The sequence below is a fragment of the Syzygium oleosum genome, unplaced genomic scaffold (assembly GCF_021117445.2).
Source record: "Syzygium oleosum isolate NSW1041296 unplaced genomic scaffold, Sole_v2.1 Sole_v2.21, whole genome shotgun sequence".
Classification (NCBI taxonomy): domain Eukaryota; kingdom Viridiplantae; phylum Streptophyta; class Magnoliopsida; order Myrtales; family Myrtaceae; genus Syzygium; species Syzygium oleosum.
The window spans coordinates 6,967,035-6,987,463 of NW_026607505.1; the positions used below are offsets into that span (position 1 = coordinate 6,967,035).

Genomic DNA, 20,429 nt, shown 5'->3' on the forward strand with positions numbered 1-20,429 from the left:
CGATCTCGGCCGTCAGTTCCAAGATAGGATCGAATCTGGGCCGTCGATTTCGTTTGTGAGAGATGGGTAGGATTGTAAATTGCTAATTTGGTCAAAAGTGCACTATTTAGTCCAAGAACACTCTCTCTCTCTCTTCATTCTCCCTCTTCTCTCTCCGGCCAGCCCCTCCCTACCGTGAGCTTTCTCTCTCTCCCTCCCTCACCGCCGATCGCCCCCCTTCGCCCGTACGCCGGCGCCGCCGCTCACCGCCCATCGTGCCACCGTTCCCCGCCGCCGTACCGTACCCCCCATCACCACCCCATGCCGTCCGTCTCTCTCTCCTCACCGTGGCCGTGACCCACGGCAAGGAAGCCGTGCCGCCGCCGTGCGCCGATCGCCGTCCGCCGAGCCAAGCCGCACCGTCCGCCGCCGTCCCCGCCAATCGTCGCCACTTGTCGCTCTAGCCAAGATAGTCTAGGGCTCGGTAAGTCATATCCTAAACCTAACCTAGGACGTCGGGTATCGACGGATAATTTTTGGGTTCAAATCGGGTTTATTCGGGTACGGAATTGTACGGATTAGGAGTAGAATCAATTGGCGGGCCTAGGATTGAATTTGGGAAATTTTTAATGGAGACTTTGAGGACAACAGTTGACTGTGAGCGACTGTTCAGTGGACTGTGATGGGCCGATCGGGACGAAAATTGAATTTTTAGAACCGGCAATTAATTGTGAGAAAGTGTCGTGAAGGACCGGAATTGATTTGACGCCATTTGGTTGGAGAAAAATGGCAAATTGTGTGTTTAATGTGTGTTGGAACTGCAACTGGGTTGGGGTGATGAAATTGAGTACATGTTGCGTAATTACATGATTGAAATATGCCTATTGGGTGCACGCTTGGGCCAAACTGATTTAATTATTAAAATTGGCCATGTCAAATGCTTAGTGAACATGTTTTGCGTGTGAATTGAGGCGTGCACGGGCCACGTGTGATTGGCGAGTTAAGTGTGGTAAATGCTTGTTGAGCATGTGCATGAGTAAGAAAGAAATGTGTATGACATGTGTTCGTGGAAATTGTGCCGTCCTGAGGCGTGTACTTCAACGCGGGACGATGCCCGGTACTACCGGAAGACTGCCAGCCTGAGGCGTGTACTTCAACGCGGGTTGCGCAATAGGTGGTAGATGTTGAGCCTGAGGCATGTACTTTAACGTGGGCAAGAAACATGGCCTGAGGCGTGTACGTTAACGCGGGCCCTGAAGTGTTGTGATAAGTGGTCGCAGTGAACCTGAGGCGTGTACTGTAACGCGAGTCACTGGCGAGGAATGTGGAAAAGAAATAATGAGAACGGCATGAGTGCATGGCATGAGATTTGTACATGCTTGTGATTGTACGTGATGTGCCTGTTATGTGATAATTGGGTGTATGTGTGATTGTGTTCTGTGATTGTCTGGAGGTACGTGATAGCATAGGTGGGGTTTAGGGGTGTACTTACTGAGATGTAGTCTCATAGTTGTTTCAACCAACATTTTTCAGAACCCCGACCTGAGCCATGAATCCTCCGCCACCGCCACCTGAGCGTTTTGGGGTACGAGTGCACACCGAGTATGAGGTTGCAGAATTTCCCATGGGTGATGGCATGACCTGGATTAAGCATATTACGACTGTTTTTGTAGAGGTAGGACTACCTTTATGGGAGACCCATGTTTATACTGCCTGGTTCTTCTGGGATATAGCAGGGGATGAGTTCGGGCCCGTTAGGGGTTTTGATGTTCCGTTTGACTTAGTTGGGGATTGGGACTCGTCTGCCATACCTCCGATAGATGGAGAGTTGACCAGTGCAGACACTAGTTTAGCTCAGTCTGGTTTGCATCCAACGCCCGCAGCTCAAGAATCTTCGGGGGCTGAGCATGAACTCGAGCCCGAAGCATCGCAAGCTGAAGTCGACCCGATGGACATAGATTTAGAGCCTATTCCCGAGGAGGAACCAGAGGAGGTAGAGCCCGAGGCAGAACCCGAGAATGAGCCTAATGAGTCTGACGAGCCTGAGGAGGAACCCGAGTATATACTCCCGTATGAGCAGTTTATGGATCCCAATTTCGTACCTGAGTACAATTTCTTTGATGGACTAGCTGAGGAGGATCAGGACGAAGTTCCAGCTGAGTCTGGTGACATTAATCACCCGATTGAGATTGAGGCAGAGCCGGATTCTTCGGAGGAGCAAACTGCTCAGGGGAGTTCGGATTCAGACGACGAGGAGTCGGACTTAGAATGGACGCCGAGCAAGGGGCGTAGGGCCTAGTATAGGGGTTGAGAATAGGTTTTTTTTGGAGAGCACCATTTTTGAGGTTAGAATACCAGGTCATCGAACCCTTTTTATTATCGATGGTTTGTAATACGGTGTGCAATTGTATATGATGGTTGTAGCTTGTAAATATTCTATAAGTTTGTTAATGGAAAGGAATATGTGTATATTCTCCCTGGATGTTTCCCCAGTTTTAAATTGTCCGGGTATAATCGTGGTATCCGATGTTGCTTTAAATCTCTGATGTTATAAGTGAGGTCGGCGATACCCTGGGATGTCGTCTTAAACGACCGGTAGAGGGTGTCGTGCGCTCGATGGGGTTCGGGGCGTGACATCCCTGTTTGAATTGGTATCAGAGCGAGGACAGCTCGATCTAAACTGGCCGAAGTGGAGTGATAAGCAGCAGAGAGCCTGGGGGTAGTATTTTGGGGAGACTTTAGTAAGTTAGAGGGCGGAATGAGCTGTACGTACCTCCATATTGTTTGCTGTGATTGATTGATTGATTGAGTTGATTGTTGTGACAACTGAAATGCAGGTGCGTCTGGACCTAAGGTGAGTGTTCTGACCCTATTGATTGTGGCTTTGTGCTTGTAGCATTTGATTGCCTGCTGAGTGAATCTTTGCGTTAATTCACTGCCTAGGGCTGGATAGATCTAGTTGGCCTAGGTTACTAATTCCTGAGTGGAATTATAGCAGGTAGGAGAGTGGTAGAACTGTGACGATGAGTAGCGAAGGAAGAGGTGTAGGAAGAGTCCCAAGAAGGGGCGCAGAAAGAGGAACAAAGGGTAGAGGTCGTGCTCGAGCTAGAGCTGTAGAGGACCTTAGAATGGGTGCAGGAGTGATAGAAAATCTTGAGGTTGATGCTGGAGTTGCAGTGGATCCCTGAGTCGATGTTAGACCTGCAGAGGACCCTAGAATGGAAGCGGTCATGAGGACCCTAGAGCAGATTGGTAATATAATAGGACAGCAGACTCAGGAACGAGCTGCTACGATTGCCCAAGCTGCCGAGGCCGCTGTGGCCGCTGCTGCCGTTAATAATAATGAGAATCAAGGGCAGGGGCAAGTGGTTGTGAATAGACCAATGCATCAACTGGTAGAGCAGTTTATGAAGCTAAAACCGCCTAAGTTTTCTGGGAAAGGTGACCCTGAGGCTGCACCCCGATGGGTAGAGGAGCTTGAGAAAGCTTTTGAGGTGTTAGAGTGTACTGATAATGAGAAAGTAACCCTGGCAGTATACCAGTTGCAGGATAACGCGAATGATTGGTGGAAGGCTACCAGGGATAGAATATTTCCGGAAGGTACTGCCCGGACTTGGATTGCTTTTACTGAGAGTTTTTATGAGAAATATTTCTCGGCCAGCGCCAGGGAAAGGAAGCTAGCCGAATTTATGAGACTCCGCTAAGGTCTGATGACGGTAGATCAATATGAGGCGGTATTTGCGAGATTGTCTAAGTTTGCGCCGAGAATGGTAGAACATCTCGATGATAAGGCGCAAAGATTTCGGGACGGATTAAAGGCTGATATTCGCAGCCAGTTGTTACTGGTAAATCTGAGGACGTATGAGGAAATATTTGATAGAGCTCAAGTTCTAGAGCGAGATTAGGTGGAAAGGGCTGCTGCTTCTGGATCAATGTTTGTCCAGGGTAGGGATAATCGAAATCCTGGGAAGAGACCGATGTTAGATAATAGGCGTTTTACTCCTCCCGTTAGAAGAAATATTGGGAAGCCAGCTCGGAATCAGAATGGTCCCTGTAGAATATGCGGAGGTAGGCACGGAAATGGACCTTGTCCAACCCGGGGTGGAGCGTGTTTTGGATGTGGAGGATTCGGTCACCACATAAGGAATTGCCCCAATCCCAGATAGAATAGGCCGCCTGCATTGCCGCCACCTCGAATCGGGAATCAGACTGGAGCGGCCCAGACAGTAAACCAGAATAGGCCTCAAGCGCAAGGACGAGTGTATGCTATGACCAGAAGAGAGGTTGAGAACGCACTAGGGGTTGTCACAGGTACGATTTCTCTGTGCAACCATGCTGCGTATGCTTTATTTGACCCTGGAGCGTCACATTCTTTCATATCGAAACAGTTTGTTGAGTTAATTGGATTGGAACCGCAATTGCTTGATATGGTGTTATGTGTGACAACTCCCTTAAATGATAAAATGCTGGTCTCATTGGGGTGTACAAATTGTAAGATCGTAATTGGGGCTAGGGAGGAGAAGATTGATTTAGCGGTTCTAGACATGTATAATTTTGATGTGATAGTGGGTATGGATTGGCTGTCTAAGCAGAGGGCTGTAATGGATTGCGATAGCAGGGTGATCCAATTTAATCCCGTTGGACATCCAGAATTTAAATTTGTGGGAAGTCGAGGAGGACCCTCGATTCCATGGATTTCGTCGCTAGAAATGACGAAGTTGTCAAGTGAAGGTTGTCAAGGATTCCTAGCGGCAGTAGTTGATTCAACGGCTGAGGAGCCGAGATTGGAAGATATAGCTGTGGTGTGCGAGTATCCCGATGTGTTTCCTCAGGAATTGCCGGGACTGCCACCAGCAAGGGAGGTAGAATTTATAATCGAATTGGCACCTGGAACCAACCCGATCTCGAAAGCACCTTATATGATGTCATTGTCGGAGTTAAAGGAGTTAAAGGTGCAGATACAAGAATTATTAGACAATGAATTTATTCGTCCCAGTGCGTCTCCCTGGGGAGCGCCGGTGTTATTTGTGAGGAAAAAGGATGGATCATTGAGATTGTGTATTGATTATAGGCTATTGAATCAGGTGACAATTAAAAATAAATATCCCTTGCCGAGGATTGATGATTTGTTTGACCAATTACAAGGGGCTTCGGTGTTCTCTAAAATTGATTTGAGAACGGGATATCATCAGTTGAGGATTAGGAAGGAGGATATACCGAAGACGGCATTTAGGACGAGATATGGACATTATGAATTTACGGTAATGCCGTTCGGATTAACAAACGCCCCTGCTGCCTTTATGGATCTGATGAATCGAGTGTTTTTGGAATTCTTAGATCAATTTGTGATTGTGTTTATAGACGATATATTAGTATACTCGAAGAGCCTAGAGGAACATGAATTTCATTTGAATCGAGTGTTTCAGACTTTAAGGGAGAAAGCGTTGTATGCCAAGTTTAGCAAGTGCGAATTCTGGCTCAGTCGAGTAGCATTTCTTGGTCATGTAATTTCTGGGGAAGGAATCTCAGTGGACCCATCGAAAATTGAGGCAGTAATGAAATGGCCTAGACCATCGACGGTAACAGAAGTTCGAAGTTTTCTGGGCTTGGCTAGATATTATCGCCGTTTCGTGGAAGGATTTTCGGCGATAGCAACGCCGTTGACGCATTTGTTGAAAAAGGAAACAAAATTTGAATGGACTGATAGATGTGAAAGAAGTTTTCAGGAGTTGAAGCATAGATTGACAACGGCACCCGTATTGACGATTCCATCAGGACTCGGAGGGTATGAGATATATAGTGACGCGTCGTTGAAATGATTAGGGCGTGTACTCATGCAAAATGGGTGAGTAGTGGCTTATGCGTCAAGGTAGTTAAGACCGCATGAGTTGAACTATCCGACGCATGACTTGGAATTGGCCACAATTGTATTTGCCCCGAAGATTTGGCGACATTATTTATGCGGAGAGAAATTTCAGATTTTTACAGACCATCAGAGCCTCAAGTACTTATTTTCTCAAAAGGAGTTAAACATGAGGCAGCGTCGATGGATGGAGTTATTGAAGGATTACGACTGTGAAATTCTATATCACCCAGGAAAGGCTAACCGGGTAGCCGATGCTTTGAGTCGTAAGTCGAGTATAGCCCATTTGATGGTCAAGGAGTGGACATTGTTGGAAAAAATGCGAGACTCGGAATTTAGATTTGAGGTAAATCAAGTCTCGAGCTTGTTGTCTACGCTTAGGATTGAACCGGAGATCCAGGCTAAAATTAAGATGTTGCAACCTTCGGATCAGGAAATTCAAAAGTTTTAGAGATGGAGGAAGCTAAAAGAAAGCCAGATTTCCTGGTATCGGAAGATGGGATATTAAAGTTTCGTGGGCGCTTATGTGTACCCGACGATGCGAAGCTTAAGGAAGAAATTTTATCAGAAGCGCATCGTAGCAGTTATAGTATCCATCCATGTAGTACTAAAATGTATCGAAATTTGAGGCAATATTACTAGTGAAACGGTATGAAGGCGGATATCGCTAAACACGTGGCTAAGTGCCTGACGTGTCAGCAAGTGAAGGCACAGCATTGTAAGCCTGGAGGATTATTGCGACCCTTGAAAATTTCAGAGTGGAAATGGGAGTATATAACTATGGATTTTGTGTCGGGATTGCCAAGGAGCCAACGAGGCCATGATACTATTTGGGTGATTGTCGACAGATTATCAAAGTCAGCACACTTTTTGGCTGTGCGAAAGGATTTCACATTAGAACGGTATGCTGAGTTGTACATGCAGCAGATAGTTCGTCTTCATGGGGTACCAGTGTCAATAACCTCATATCGTGATCCTAGGTTTACCGCCAGTTTTTGGAAAAGTCTGCAGACGGCTTTAGGATCCAAGTTACAGTTCAGTACGGCTTACCATTCTCATACAGATGGCCAGTCTGAGAGGACGATTCAGACTCTAGAGGATATGCTCAGGGTATAATCGTGGTATCCGCTGTTGCTTTAAATCTCTGATGTTATAAGTGAGGTCGGCGATACCCTAGGCTGTCGTCTTAAACGACCGGTAGAGGGTGTCGTGCGCTCGATGGGGTTCGGGGCGTGACAGTATGTGATAGTAACTAATGTAGCAAAGGAAGTCAATCGTTTGTTAAAAGGTATAAGTGCAACAAAAATCCTATAAGTTATCGCAAAAGTGCAATTAATCATCCTAAAACTTTCAAAAAGTACATTAAAAAATTGTCAAATTGATGTAATCAAATCTCTCTCTTTACCCCATCCAATATAGCTAATGAAAAATGCCGACATGAATTTATTTACTACTTATTGTTTCTCTGGGTAGATGCCTCGGATTTCAAGAAAGTACCCGATGAAGCCGAGGACAATGATGTGCAAAAAATCCTCTTTTAGATTGAAAACCAACATGAGAGTTCCAATATCATCTCTTCAATCACAATTTTGAGTTTCAGCAAGCTCGTGATCTGGAGCAATAAGTATTGCTAGAGTGAATTTCAGTTTTTCCAATACCAGCATGAATTTTGAACTGAGAAGAGATTTCAGTATTCCGTTCATATACTTTCCCAGTTCATTCAGGATCCGAAGGAGCAAAGTGGGAAGCTGCTATACGAGTTCTTCAATATCTCAAGAAAAACCGGGAGGGATTCTGTTTTCAATCCCAACTTTGCTTCACTTGACTGCTTTTTGTTACTCCGATTAGGCAAGTTGCCCGATCATTCGGAGCGCGCATGATAACTGTTCTGTTTAACTAATTTTTCTATTTTTATGTTCCCGGAAACAGGTTTGAAACAAAAATTCGTTTAACAACGCAATTTCATTTTTTTTATTTTTGAAAGAAATTTTTAGTCTAGAAATAGGTTTGGAACATAAATGAAAAGTAAATTTTTTTAACTTTTCTATTTCTGGAACAAAAAGAGAAAGAAAAACTCTTCTCATCACTCACCCTAGCCTCCCGCCGCACACGGCCACCACCCGCCGTCGGCCACCGACCGCCGTTGCCACCCATTGCCAGCCGCCTGCCGGCCGCTACTGCTAGCCCCCGCCCACCGTCCGTTAATGAATGGAAAAGAGCATAAGAGGGAGAAATTTTATATCGTTATCAAACAAATTTTTGTTCCGAGAAGTGAAACTTTGTGTTATCATTAAACGAGTATCTTTGTTCAAAAATTCGTCAAGGGAATAGAAATAGACCAGAAATCTATTTCTGGAACAGATTGGTTATCATTCACGCCCTTGGCAATTAGTTACCGGTTACTTTGTCATGCTTGGTGGTTATCCCGTGTCTTGGATATCCAAGAAGCAGACCACAGTTTCTTAGTCCTTTGTTGACGCTGAATATCGTGTTGTGGCAATTGCCACTAGTGAACTCATTTGGTTATGCACATTACTTGCCTTCCTTGAGGTATTGCATGATAAAACAATGGAACTTTAGTGCGACAACCAAGCTGCTTGACACATCACGGCTAGACTTGTCAAAATGGGTCATAAACCCATTTTTTAACCCATATATTAGTAAATGGGTCATAAATGGGTTTGTTATATTTAGTAAATGGGTCATAAATGGATAGAAGTCTTATATTAGTGTTAAATGGTTCGTAAATGGTTCGTAAATGAGTTTACAACTGATTTAAACTCAACGTGTAAGGACCCGGGGTCTACACTGTGTAATATTGTCCGTTTTGGGTCCACTGACCCTCACGGCTTTAAAACGCGTTACACAGAATAGAGAACCCAAACCTTATAAACTAGCCCAGGACTCCCCCCTAAGCGATGTGGGACAGAGACATGCCCCCCCTTGTCATCCTAGAAGCCTGCCAAGAGCCGCTCCTTGTCCAGGCTCTCTGGCCCCGGCGACCACTCCTTGCCCTCGTCGGACCGGGTCGTTACACAACGCATCTCTCTCGCCCTCACTCATTTTTGCACTCACTCACTCCGCACTCTCATTTCAGCTTGGGTATGAATTTTTCTATATTTAATTAAATATGGAAGTGTTTTAGCAATATGGGTCTGATCGGGTATGGATTGGGTATGGGTCGGGCCGGGTATGGATCAAGAAAATTGCATTGCGCATAAATAGGTCATAAAAGGATTAATAGGTCAATTTGGGTCGGACCATTTATGACCCGACCAAAACCCGATCCAACCCACCCATTTGACAGGTCTAATCGCAGCAACCCCGGTATTTCACAAACGAACAAAGTACATTGAGATTAACAGCCACTTTATTCGCGAACATGTGCAGTCGAGTCCCATTAGAACTGAGCAGGTACCCACTAGATTTCAGTAGACATTTTTACCAAGGCTTTGGGTCGAGATCGATTTACATTTCTCGTCAGCAAGTTGGGCATTCGAGACCTTCATGCGCCAACTTAAGGGCGAGTATCATGGAAGATTTGCTAAGATTTACATTCAATTATCTAATATTTGGTGTATCTATTATCATTAGTTAAGATTTACTTTTTGTTTTTAGTTAGCATAATATTTGGTATATCTTTTATAGTTAGTTAGAGATATTTGGTAGATCTTTTCTTTTCCTTTTCTATTAAGCAATACCTTGTATATATATTTGTACTGTACGATGAACAATACAAGCAAGCAATTAAAATTTTTTCACTCTCAATTTTGAAAACCCAACCCTAATTTGTCCTCTATAAGCGTTCAAGAAAGCTAAGACTACTATATAGGCAGGAGAGACAGAGAGATAGAACTGACTGTCGATTCTCCCCCACCTCGTGTGACTGAGCCATCGAAAAACCCTGATCTGCTGGCCGGCGATTGTCAGGGGCCTGTGAGCGCTCGCCGTGATCGAAGCGCGGCTTTGCAAGCCCTGCTCATGTCACGCGGTGGTGGCAATGGTGGCACCACCACCATTTGATTCAGACGAGGGCCCGCAATTCCTCACCTGCAAGCGATCAGGGTCAATGGCCCCTCACTGACCCTCACAGATGCCCCAACAAAGGACACCGAACTACAGTTGTGGCCCTCGATGGCGAAGCCTGATAGTCTCACCTTTTCTTTTAAAAAAATCTTTTTGTTTAAATCGTATTCTTTCTTCTATATTTTTTATCGTTATTTATTTATTTATTTTTCAAATTTTCAGGTTTTCTTCTGATGTGGCACTTGGTGGGCACCACATTGGTGTCACGTGGCTTAAGAAATTATAAAAAAAAAAATCATGTCAACATGTTGCATTTGCCAAACTAGACAAAGTTAACAGAGGGTTTTGATTGCACAAATTTAACAAGTTTTATGACTTGATTGCCATTATTATAAATTTTAAGGATCAATTAAATTTTCATGGTTAATTTTAGGATTTCTAGTACACTTATCCTTTATTAGAATGACTAGGTCTAGAGGCAAATTAACCGAGAGACAAATAGTACACTCATAACTATGACCTAAACTTTCGATCCCCTTGTAATGTGCATGTGCACTCAGAAAGTAGAATAACACATGAATTAAGTAGGTATCATACCTAGTAATGGATCCGATCCGAACAATATTTGGGAGGGAGGTTATGGTTGAAAAACTAAAATGATTTGAAAAATTATATATCTCTCATCTGTTTATTTAAAGGAAAACTATTTTCAGGAAATTTTTTTTCCCAACTTTCCAGTATTTGGATAACGGAAAACAAATTGATCTATAAAAAAAATGTTTCTCATGGACTGAAAATAACAAGCTTAGATTGGGAAAATATGACTTCCCCTCTTGACAAGAAGGAAACCACTTTCCACTAATCACCAAACAAATGAAATATAATTTCAGGGAATATAATTTGATAGAAATGTATTCCTTTATCATGAAATCTGTAGCGAAATAAACACACCCCTAGATTAAAAGTAAACAACCTTATGGACCTTGGGAGGACTTGGGGCGCACCCAACCCCCCTTGAGTTCCATATCCAAGTTTTCACTTGACCCAAATGTTCCTACTTATTTAGGGTCATGTTGCGAGAAGATCTCCTAATCCTTACGATGCTTCCACTTGTGTCTCGAAAAGTCCTAATCGTTAATCAAAACCTCATTTTCATAAATCAACATTTGAGATTTATCGAGACACTAAAAGGAACACCGTCTCAAACAGAGGATCCACGCCAGGTCATATCCCCACGTAAGTCCAATTTATCGATCAAACGACAATCTCTCCTAAGAAATAGAAAACAACAAGACAGTCTATGAGAGCCTCCAACTTAGTAAAACATCCAGCTCACTCGAACCCACACCAGGGTGAATGATTGAAAGAACAATGTCAAATCACAGCAACTATTGAGTCGAGGGTTGGCTTCACAGTTGTTTTCAGTAGGTATGGGTCTGTGCGTGCTGTTGCAGATAATGGTCAGCGTGTGGAACCAAAGGTGAAATATGGGCAGCACCAAACTAGGGACTTGTCATTGTTTACCTTAAAGAGGGCCCAATGATCTGATCTGTGTAATATCTCAGATGCAAAAGCACTCGTCCACAAGTTCAAGCAATGGGGTATGTTAGAAGAAAATGTGTGGGCGCTGATGTTAAGTTTGCTGAGCCAGACAAGGTATTAATAATACGCCCCTAGTTAAGTAGAAGAAGATGTGGTTGGTTGCCCTATTTCTGTAGTCTCCAAGTAGGCCCCCCAAGAAACATCCCAACCACCATGGTAGATGAGCTAAAATAAAATAAAATTTGCATTTTCTGTTGTGTACATTTTAAATGTTCAGTGCCAGCAAAACAAGCAGCACTTCCGAAGTACGCAACTTTAAGGGGTCAATAGAGTTAGCCATACGATCGAAACATTATACTCTGAAAAAATGCGAGGTATTCTGTTCGGTTTTCATTTTGGATAATCTCTTCTTAATCAACACTAGATTTGGAGACTATAACTCCTCTCGATTCTCACATCTCGACATCTGACGGTCTTCGGCGAAATGTGATTCTCTTATCACGCGTTAAGACAATAGAACTGGGGTTTGTACTAGCTTTGCACTGGTAGTTTGCTTTTCTCCTCAAGAGTCCCCATCAAGTATTCCTGTACGGTCTGCAATCTATCAAACACACAACAACATATCACGGAAAAAATCAAGTTACGAAGATAGCCCCACAGTGAGATGAAATAGTACGGAATCTTGACTCCTTGTTTATTGAGTCTAAGAAAATCAACTCGCTTAATCAAGCTTTACGCTGAGATTTGCAGCAGGGAAGCACGTGACCCCAAGCCCATCAAATTGATTAAACAAAATATTAATTATTTCCGGGTCAAGACTTAAATTGAATGTGAATCGCGACAAAAGCCAAGAAGTTTGTGTCCGAATCAGATCTAGTTCGAGTACGATGTAGGGATAAAATATTCAAGGCAAGAATGATTAGTTGATTGATTTTGACGTGGATTTAGGCGATTAAAGGCGGGTTTAGCTTAAACTAATGCGGATGAGGCTCGTATTATATTGTCGTCGCCTCTAAGTCAGTGCCAAGGAATTTCTATTTGGCATGACCACATGATATATACGCGGACCATGCAGCTTTCACGGGAGGAAACATACTTTATAAATAAAATGACGACGACGTAAAATGCAGGCTTTGCGTCCTAGAAGAGCCCAGCTAATTAATGGTTGGTTATTTAGTTAAATTTTAGCTCAAATGGTGTGACCAAAAAGTTATATATATTAGAAGCTCAAATTCCAAAACAAACTCAGGAAGTCAAACCTTCAATTCCCTTGGATAAAATTATTTTATTTATTGATTAATACGTTACGGGTTATGGAAAATCTAGGTCAATATAGACTTCCTCCTTTGTGCTACAGCGGTCAATGATCTTTCCCCAGAAGAGGACTTATTGACCACCAAAGAAAAGGGGGAAAAGAAAAGGAATTTTCAGTTGATAATTCTCTTTGTCTATGTTAGCATAGACATTTTTATTGCATCAATGAAAGTCACTTTGGAATTACTCCATAAATTACTATCACTTTAATTAATACAATAAACAAAAAAAACCTAAGGATTGACGCATTTGATTGGGGTGTTGGGCGCTTTTTGATCCACCAACTAGTAATTATCTCCGTTTGACTATCTCATCAATTGCATATAAAGTGTTTCGGGTCAGTGTCACTTGCACACGGCAAAAATCTAGAATTAATTGGTTGATAACCTCGCAAGGCATTCCATGGACTCTCAAATAGCCAAGTCCTCACGTCCGGGTCCATGGAAAACGCACCACAAGTCCAAGACGTCACGATTTCTAAGTACTATCACTCGAGAATCACATAAAAGCCTACCCAGTGCAACAATTTTCTTCCTTATTTTGCCATACGCTTTGCATAAAAACATTGAAAATTGATTCGATGAAATAGATTTCTATATTGAGGGGTTTTTTTTAGGGTTAAAGTAACATTTCATTCATTGAGCGCATGTTGATGATCATGACCGGACGCAGGGTCCCTGAAATTTCCTCCGGCTCCCAATTTTCTACTAATAAACTGAGTTTTCTAACTATATTTTTCGATTTTCACGTTCAGGAATGATGGAACCAGCTATTTCAATTGCAGCAACAGCCCATACTACATCACACAGAGAGAGTCAGATGGAGAGAGAGAAACACGGCAGATGTTTATGCTGTCGCAGTTCCCACTAATTAAATAGTGCCCGGGAATTAGTTAAATGTCAACTTTGAGAAATTAAAGTGTGCACGTGAGGCTGTCCTATAACCCAAAATTATTGGCGCAGCAATGTTAATTTTCGCATCTCCCGCCCTAATTTCCCAGTATATCTCGTCCCTCAAGGCAAAACAATTGGCACCATGCTCCATAGGTTTTCCTTATTTGAGAAAATATCAATTTGACTGACCAAAGGGTGGTTCAGCTAAAAAATAAATAGTAATTAAACAAGGAAAAGAAAGTGACGGAGTATAGTCGAATTGAGCTGGGGAAAAGTACAAAAAAATTCTTAAATCTATTATATTGGTATTAAGTCTTATCAATTGGAGCTGATTTAGTCCTAAACTTTTTGCATTTGTCCTAATTGAGTATATCCGATCAATATTGATCGGAAATCGCTGACGTTGATAATTTTTTAATAATTTTTAAAATTTTGAATTATTTTTATTTCTTTTTTCTTTTCTATCATTTTGGCTGCCCACCCTCACTAGCCACTGGGCGGGTGGCCGGCGAGGGCGCAAAGGCCCTCCCCCAAGGTCGCGGTCCTGCCTAGATTTGGGCAAGGGCCACCTCGCCTGCATCGAGCAAGGTCGCCCAAGGCCATCACGGCCTCATCGGCAGCGAGTGAGGGTGAGGGCCTACGTGGCCCCGTCGGCTTTATGCGAGGCGGCCCTTGCCCAAATCTAGTGAGGGCTTGCTGGTCCTCGCCCTCGCCGGCCAAAATGAAAGGAAAAAAATAAAAAAGAAAAGAACAAAAAATTATAAAATATTATTAAGAAAATGTTCATATCAATGCCGGCTACGTCACGTAGAACGCCCGACGTCCACATTAGCAATTTTTCGCCAAAATTGGCTAGATGGACTTGATTGACATAAATACAAAAGTTTAGAACTAAATTGGTCTAATAACAAGGTTCAAGACTGAATTGGTATCAATGCAATAAATTTACGACGTTTTTGGTACTTTCGCCAATTGAGCTGTCTAGTAAGAAAGCTATCGAATTCGAGATGAAAACGAATGAATTTTGAGCTAGAAAAAAAAAATAACATTAAATCCATTGTTATGCCTCTTTTCTAATGCCTGTACGGAGCCTTTGGAATTTAGCTTTGCCATTCTTTTTTTTTTTTTTGGTAAGGAAACGACAAAGCTTTGCCATTCTTTATCTCTCGATTATCAAAAAAAGAAAAAAGTGGTGTTTTATAATTGAATTGATTTTACATACACAATTAGTAGCATCTATCACAATTAAATTGGGACACGTGACAGTCCCGAAACGACGCAACATAAAAATCCTTTATAATTTGGTATACGAACCATCATTTTATGAGCAGTTGCACTTTCTGATATCTCTCCTTATCAAAAAATTTTAATTTTAATTTTTTTTTGCAATTTCCTTTTGCTAATATTCTAAGACAAATGGTCCTCCTGGATGCTTTCCATTTGTGGACATGCCTAATGGAATCTATATAATGCCATCGCCCGTCCCTATATTTATATATCTTTAGCCTACATTATTTTAACAATTCAGACATTTGCAGTTCTGCTCAGATTTTTTTATATTTTTTTCCGTTTATATTAACAATATTTTTTTCTCTAAAGCACTTGCCCTAAACAGAGGAAACATGAGGAACGCAAAGCAATGGCCAACATAAAACCTCATAAAGGCAACGCACAAAGAACTTTGTAAAAGGGTTTTGCTTGCTCACCAAATGCTCATGGTTTCTTCAAAACCAAGTGTTAGGTTTTAGCTTTACTACACACAAAAGATAATAATAATAAAAATAATGTCACTGCTAGATTTGAGGCCAGCCAATATCCAACCCCAATAAATTTTTAATTTTCTTGAATAGTCAAATAAATAAATCTTAACAAGAAGACAGAGTGGAAAAAGAAGAAGTGGGTCCTTGGTAATTTGACGCGATTTTGCCTTTGCTCACGACACCTTCTGTGGAATGGGCCAATGGAGGTTGACTTCTTTGTAGAGGAAACAATGCATCTCCTTGTGGGGGAAGTAGGCACTGGGCAGTGAGTAATAGATATTAAAAACTATTTTTTTTGACTAATTAATTGATTTCTGAAGGCAAAAAAGGGTTTTCTTTGTTAGTTCTTTGCTCGGTCCAAGTCCACTCTCCACTCCACCCAAATATTCCTCGCAACCCTTTTCATTAAATTTTCTAAAATTATTTTATTATCTCTTTGATTTTAATCAAGACTAGAGGTGCCATGCTTGCCATAGCTTGTGCAATTATGCCCCTCAATCAATTCTATATTGTTACTCAAGATCTTGACTTAGAAGTCTTGTAATGAGTTGAATCTTTGGTTAAATATCTTCATTGCCGTAACTTAGGGGCTTGAGAAATTATTCCAATCGTGTTTGGACTTGCCATTAGGGCAATGATGGTAGGCTTTGATTTATATCTTCTCTGAGCAAGTTGACCCATGTTGGCCTTAATAAATAGTGCTCTTGCTACTTCATTTATAATAAGGTGGGCTGGAATTTAATATGCTCAAAACCGAATAATTAGCGCGACCTTGATTAGGTCATGAAGATATGTAGGACCGAAGCTATCATTCACTTTGTATATACCCCACAGATTCTCTTAGCAAAATCCTTGTACACGCACACACATTCACCTCCATTTGGGTTTGGGTTTGACAAATAATAATGTGTACGAACTTTTATAACCCAATGAAAAAGGGAAGAAAGAGAGAAATATGCACAAAGTTTTAGTACGTTGGAAAGTCTAATCCCAAGAGGCTTAGCAAAGTTTAGAAATGACATGTGAAATTCGAGAAGCGGGATGGACGCACAATCGATATAAACTGGGACAGAAGCGGACCCTATAATGTAGCGATTTAGGATATTTAAACATCGTATATGGTTTCGTGTTGCCTTTAACTAGTGATTTGACCTTGATGGAGCTTTTTTTTTTTCTCCTGTATGGTCTTGCCATACCTATTTATTGCTTCTTCATTAATTTGATTATCGTCTAATTCTCCAATAATTTTTTCCAAGAAAGTGTCAATTATGCATATTTTTGGCTCAAAATTAGAAAGGGGTCGTATATAAATTATACTGACGACTTCTTTATATGCACGCCATTCGCATTGGTCGTCCATTTTTATAATTTAAATTTTTTTGTGCGATAGCAGGCTAAAAGAATATATAAATTCATTATTAAAATAATTGCCCCCCCCCCCCCCCATATATATATATATATACATGCGCACATATTTATAACAAGTCGGTTAGGGAAAGTTGCAGGTATACGGTGGTTGATATGCCATTGTCAAAGACATGAAAAGACTCATACAACCAAAAAGAAAACAATACGTGCGTATATTATAGATATTATGATTAATGTAATTATTTTTTTTGTTTTTTTTGTGGAGGACAAATGTCGTTGAAACTCGAAAGTCCGTCCGACTTCGCGGCTTAATAATAAATTCTGGGATTCTCTCGATTATTATTATTATTATTATTATTATTTGCAATAAGGCTTGAAGATAATTAGTACTTTTTCTGGATTAAATAAATAAGAAATGCGTACGTCGGTCCGAAAACTGACAAAATTCCTGAGTGTTTGGACCCTATCTAGCAATAATTCACGGTGCTTGCAAGTCTAACAAACTGTCGGGCGATGACGAATAATTGGTGTGCATATTCGGACTAACTGTAATATGCACGAACTATTATTAGATCGTGCACGTAATTCCAAGGTAAATCGGCTTTTTTTTCCGAGCTCTTTGCAGTGATCTTCTTGAGATGACGTCATGTAACTCGAGACGATTAGGGCTTGCGTCGAAGTCAATTCACTCCGAGGTAAAATCATCCCTGATGTCTATGCTTCGTTTCCTAAAATGGCAACTTTTTTGTAACACGGATCTTATCACGTGATAATATTGAAATTATTATTAGATTGTGTATGTAATTCCTAGTAAATCGATCTTTTTTTTAGCTCTTTGCAGTGATCTTCTTGAGATGACAAGTAAACTCGAGTCGATTGGGGCTTTTGTCGAAGTCAATTCGCTCTGAGGTAAAAACACCCCCGACGTCTATCTTTCATTTCCTAATTTGGCAACTTTTTTCGCAACACGAATCTTTTCGCGTGACAATATTGTATTAGATTGTGTACGTAATTCCAAGTAAATCGATCTTTTTTTGTGAGCTCTTTACAGTGATCTTCATGAGACAACGTTACATAAATTCGAGACGATCAAGGCTTGCGTCGAAGTCAATTCGCTCCGAGGTAGAAACACCCCTGATGTCTATCATTCATTTCCTAATTTGGCAACTTTTTCGTAAGACGGATTTTTTCGTGTGATGATATTGAAATTATTATTAAATCGTGCATGTAATTCCAAGCAAATTGATTTTTTTTTCCAAATCTTTTTTAGACATCGTCATGTTAACTCGAGACGATTAGGGCTTGCGTCGAAGTCAATTTGCTCTCGAAGGGAAAAACACCCCACGATGTGTATCTTTCATTTCCTAATTTGGCAACTTTTTTCGCAACATGGGATCTTTTCACATGACGCCATTGAAATGCCATGTTCCACCATCCGATTCGCGCAACTAATCAATACGTCGACAAAAACATAGGGCATCAGTTGGAAAAGCACTGTTACTCGACTGATTTTATGCTCAAAATTGGAGAGGCCAAAGATGGTTCCCGGGAAAACAAACTATTTTCGCCCTTCTTCCCGGTCACACTTGCCAAGTTCGCAAGCGACCCAATTGATTGTATTCGTACGTGCAATTTGATCAAATACCAATTTTTGTATGGGCGCTGTGGAAATTAGGAGAAACAAGAAGAATATGGAAAAGGAGAGAAAGGGACAGATATTGTCTTTAATCTGTAACATGCATGCAGGGGAGAGCAAAAGAGGCCGTGTTGGGTTTCCTTATCTCTGAGCCAACCCCATCTCAACTTTATCATCTCATCATGTTCATTTCTCCAAAAGGTGAAATCGACCCTCTCTATCACACTCTCTCTCTCTCTCTCTCTCTCTCTCTCTACTGTTCATGAGGAACAAGTGATTGCAAATCTGTATCCATCTGCTTCAGTCACAGGCTCGCAGCGACGACTTTTCATTGCTTTGCTCCTGAATGAAAACTAAGAAGAAGGAGGAGGAAAAGGAGAAGAAGTTGCGAGAACTTGAGGAGAAAGGAAGGTATAAAGTATCCATTCAAAGTGGGGGTGGGGGGTGAAAATTGGTTAAAAACTAGTAAGAGGGCTTAGCTCACATTTGATTTTCTTTATCAAGAAAAGAAAAGGACTTTGAAAACGAAAGTATTCCAAAGGAGGGAGCAGAAAAGAAAGGACGCAAAAAGAAAAGGGGTAAAAAGAAGAAGGAAGAAGTAAGAAGAGAAGACAAGGGTCAAGCACACTAAAACTCGAAAACACAAATGACAAACCCGTTTCTTTGCTTTCTGCATTATTAGGCATTAATATTGCCACAACAAGGCGTCGAAACCGCCGGCGATACCGCCCGGCTCAGTCGCCGTCGTCTGGTGGTGGTCGTCGCCGCCGCCGAAGTAGTCGTAATCCTGACCGTACGGTTCCGGAGGGTACGCCCACGCGTCGGCCACGTCCGCGTAGATGAAGTCGTTGATCGCGCTCGGGTCGGTCATCATCATCATCATCGGCTCGAACCCGAAGCTGGCCCCCAGCCGAGGCAGCTCCACTATCTCTCCGAGCTCTTCGGGCGCGGACACGTCGTCGTCGCGCGAGGACGACGTCGAGTGGGAGGAGGAGGAGGAGGACGTGGTCGGCGCGGAGCTGGGCGGCGACAATGCGTCCAAGGCCGAGGGCACAGCGGCGTCGGCGGAGTTGGAGGAGGCGGAGGCGGGGGAGGCGCCGGTCATGGAGGCGGCCTTGGCGGCGGCGGCCTGGACGTCGCGGGGGCAGGAGCTGGCGGGGCGGGGGAGGGAGGGGGCGAGGTCGGGGAAGTTGAGGATGGCGGCGCTGCCCTTGATGGCGAGGGCGGCGACGTCGTGGGCACGCGCCGCCATCTCGGCGGTGGAGAAGGTGCCGAGCCAGATCCGGCTCTTCTTCCTTGGCTCGCGGATCTCGGACACCCACTTCCCCCACGTCCGCATCCGCACCCCGCGGTACACCGGGTGCTTGCTGCCGCTGTCCCGCCCCCTCTTGGCCGCCCGGCCCTGCTCGGCCCCAGCGGGCTGCTGCGGGCTCGTCGACGACGCCGACGGCCACGGCGGCGAGCTGGTGCTGGAGGACTCCGGCTCCGAGCTCGGCGGCTCAGCCATTCCCCTCAGTTCTTCCTCCAGAAAACTCGGTGATCCAAGCAAAAGCAAGAAGCTGCTCTTTTTCCACCTCTTTTCTTTCTCTCCTCTTTTGGTGGGTTCAATGAATTGTGGCTTGCTTTCGTTGCTCTCTAGTTGCTGCGACTCGAGGCTTAAGAGGAGGAGAGAGAGAGAGAGAGAGAGAGAGAGAGAGGGAGAGAGAGTTTTAGTAGTGACAGAGAGGGAGAGAGAGAGAGGAAAACGTGCAGGTTCTAAGGCGACTCCTACACTCGACCGACCCCTAACCCATCATAGTCTTAAATGACCAGGCATTTATATGCCCCCTCCCCCCCATATATATAATAAACCAAACCCTGGGGAGTGCATAAACAATTCGTTTGAGGATGTGCCCCTCGTACTTACATGGCTATTCAATGGGACTCGCTCTGTATTCATCTTTGGCTCAATTGATGCTCTCTTTATATCTGCTAAGCTCAAGGGCCTTCTCTCTTTCTTTCTCTTTCTATTCTATTTCTTGTTTCTTGTTATCGCGGCTAGGGAGACC

At 42.9% G+C, this 20,429-nt stretch overlaps 1 protein-coding gene across 1 annotated transcript; it reads right to left on the reverse strand.

Annotated features, from left to right (window-relative positions):
- Positions 1–18,986: 18,986 nt before the first annotated feature.
- Positions 18,987–20,182, reverse strand: LOC130140696 (ethylene-responsive transcription factor TINY-like). Its single transcript, XM_056320770.1, has one exon. The coding sequence runs from the start codon at positions 19,886–19,888 to the stop codon at positions 19,067–19,069; it is 822 nt and encodes a 273-aa protein (XP_056176745.1). The 5' UTR covers positions 19,889–20,182; the 3' UTR covers positions 18,987–19,066.
- Positions 20,183–20,429: the final 247 nt, after the last annotated feature.

Excerpts from the sequence above, each read along its gene's own strand:
- LOC130140696 (XM_056320770.1), bottom strand. The coding sequence starts at position 19,888 with ATGGCTGAGCCGCCGAGCTCGGAGCCGGAGTCCTCCAGCACCAGCTCG.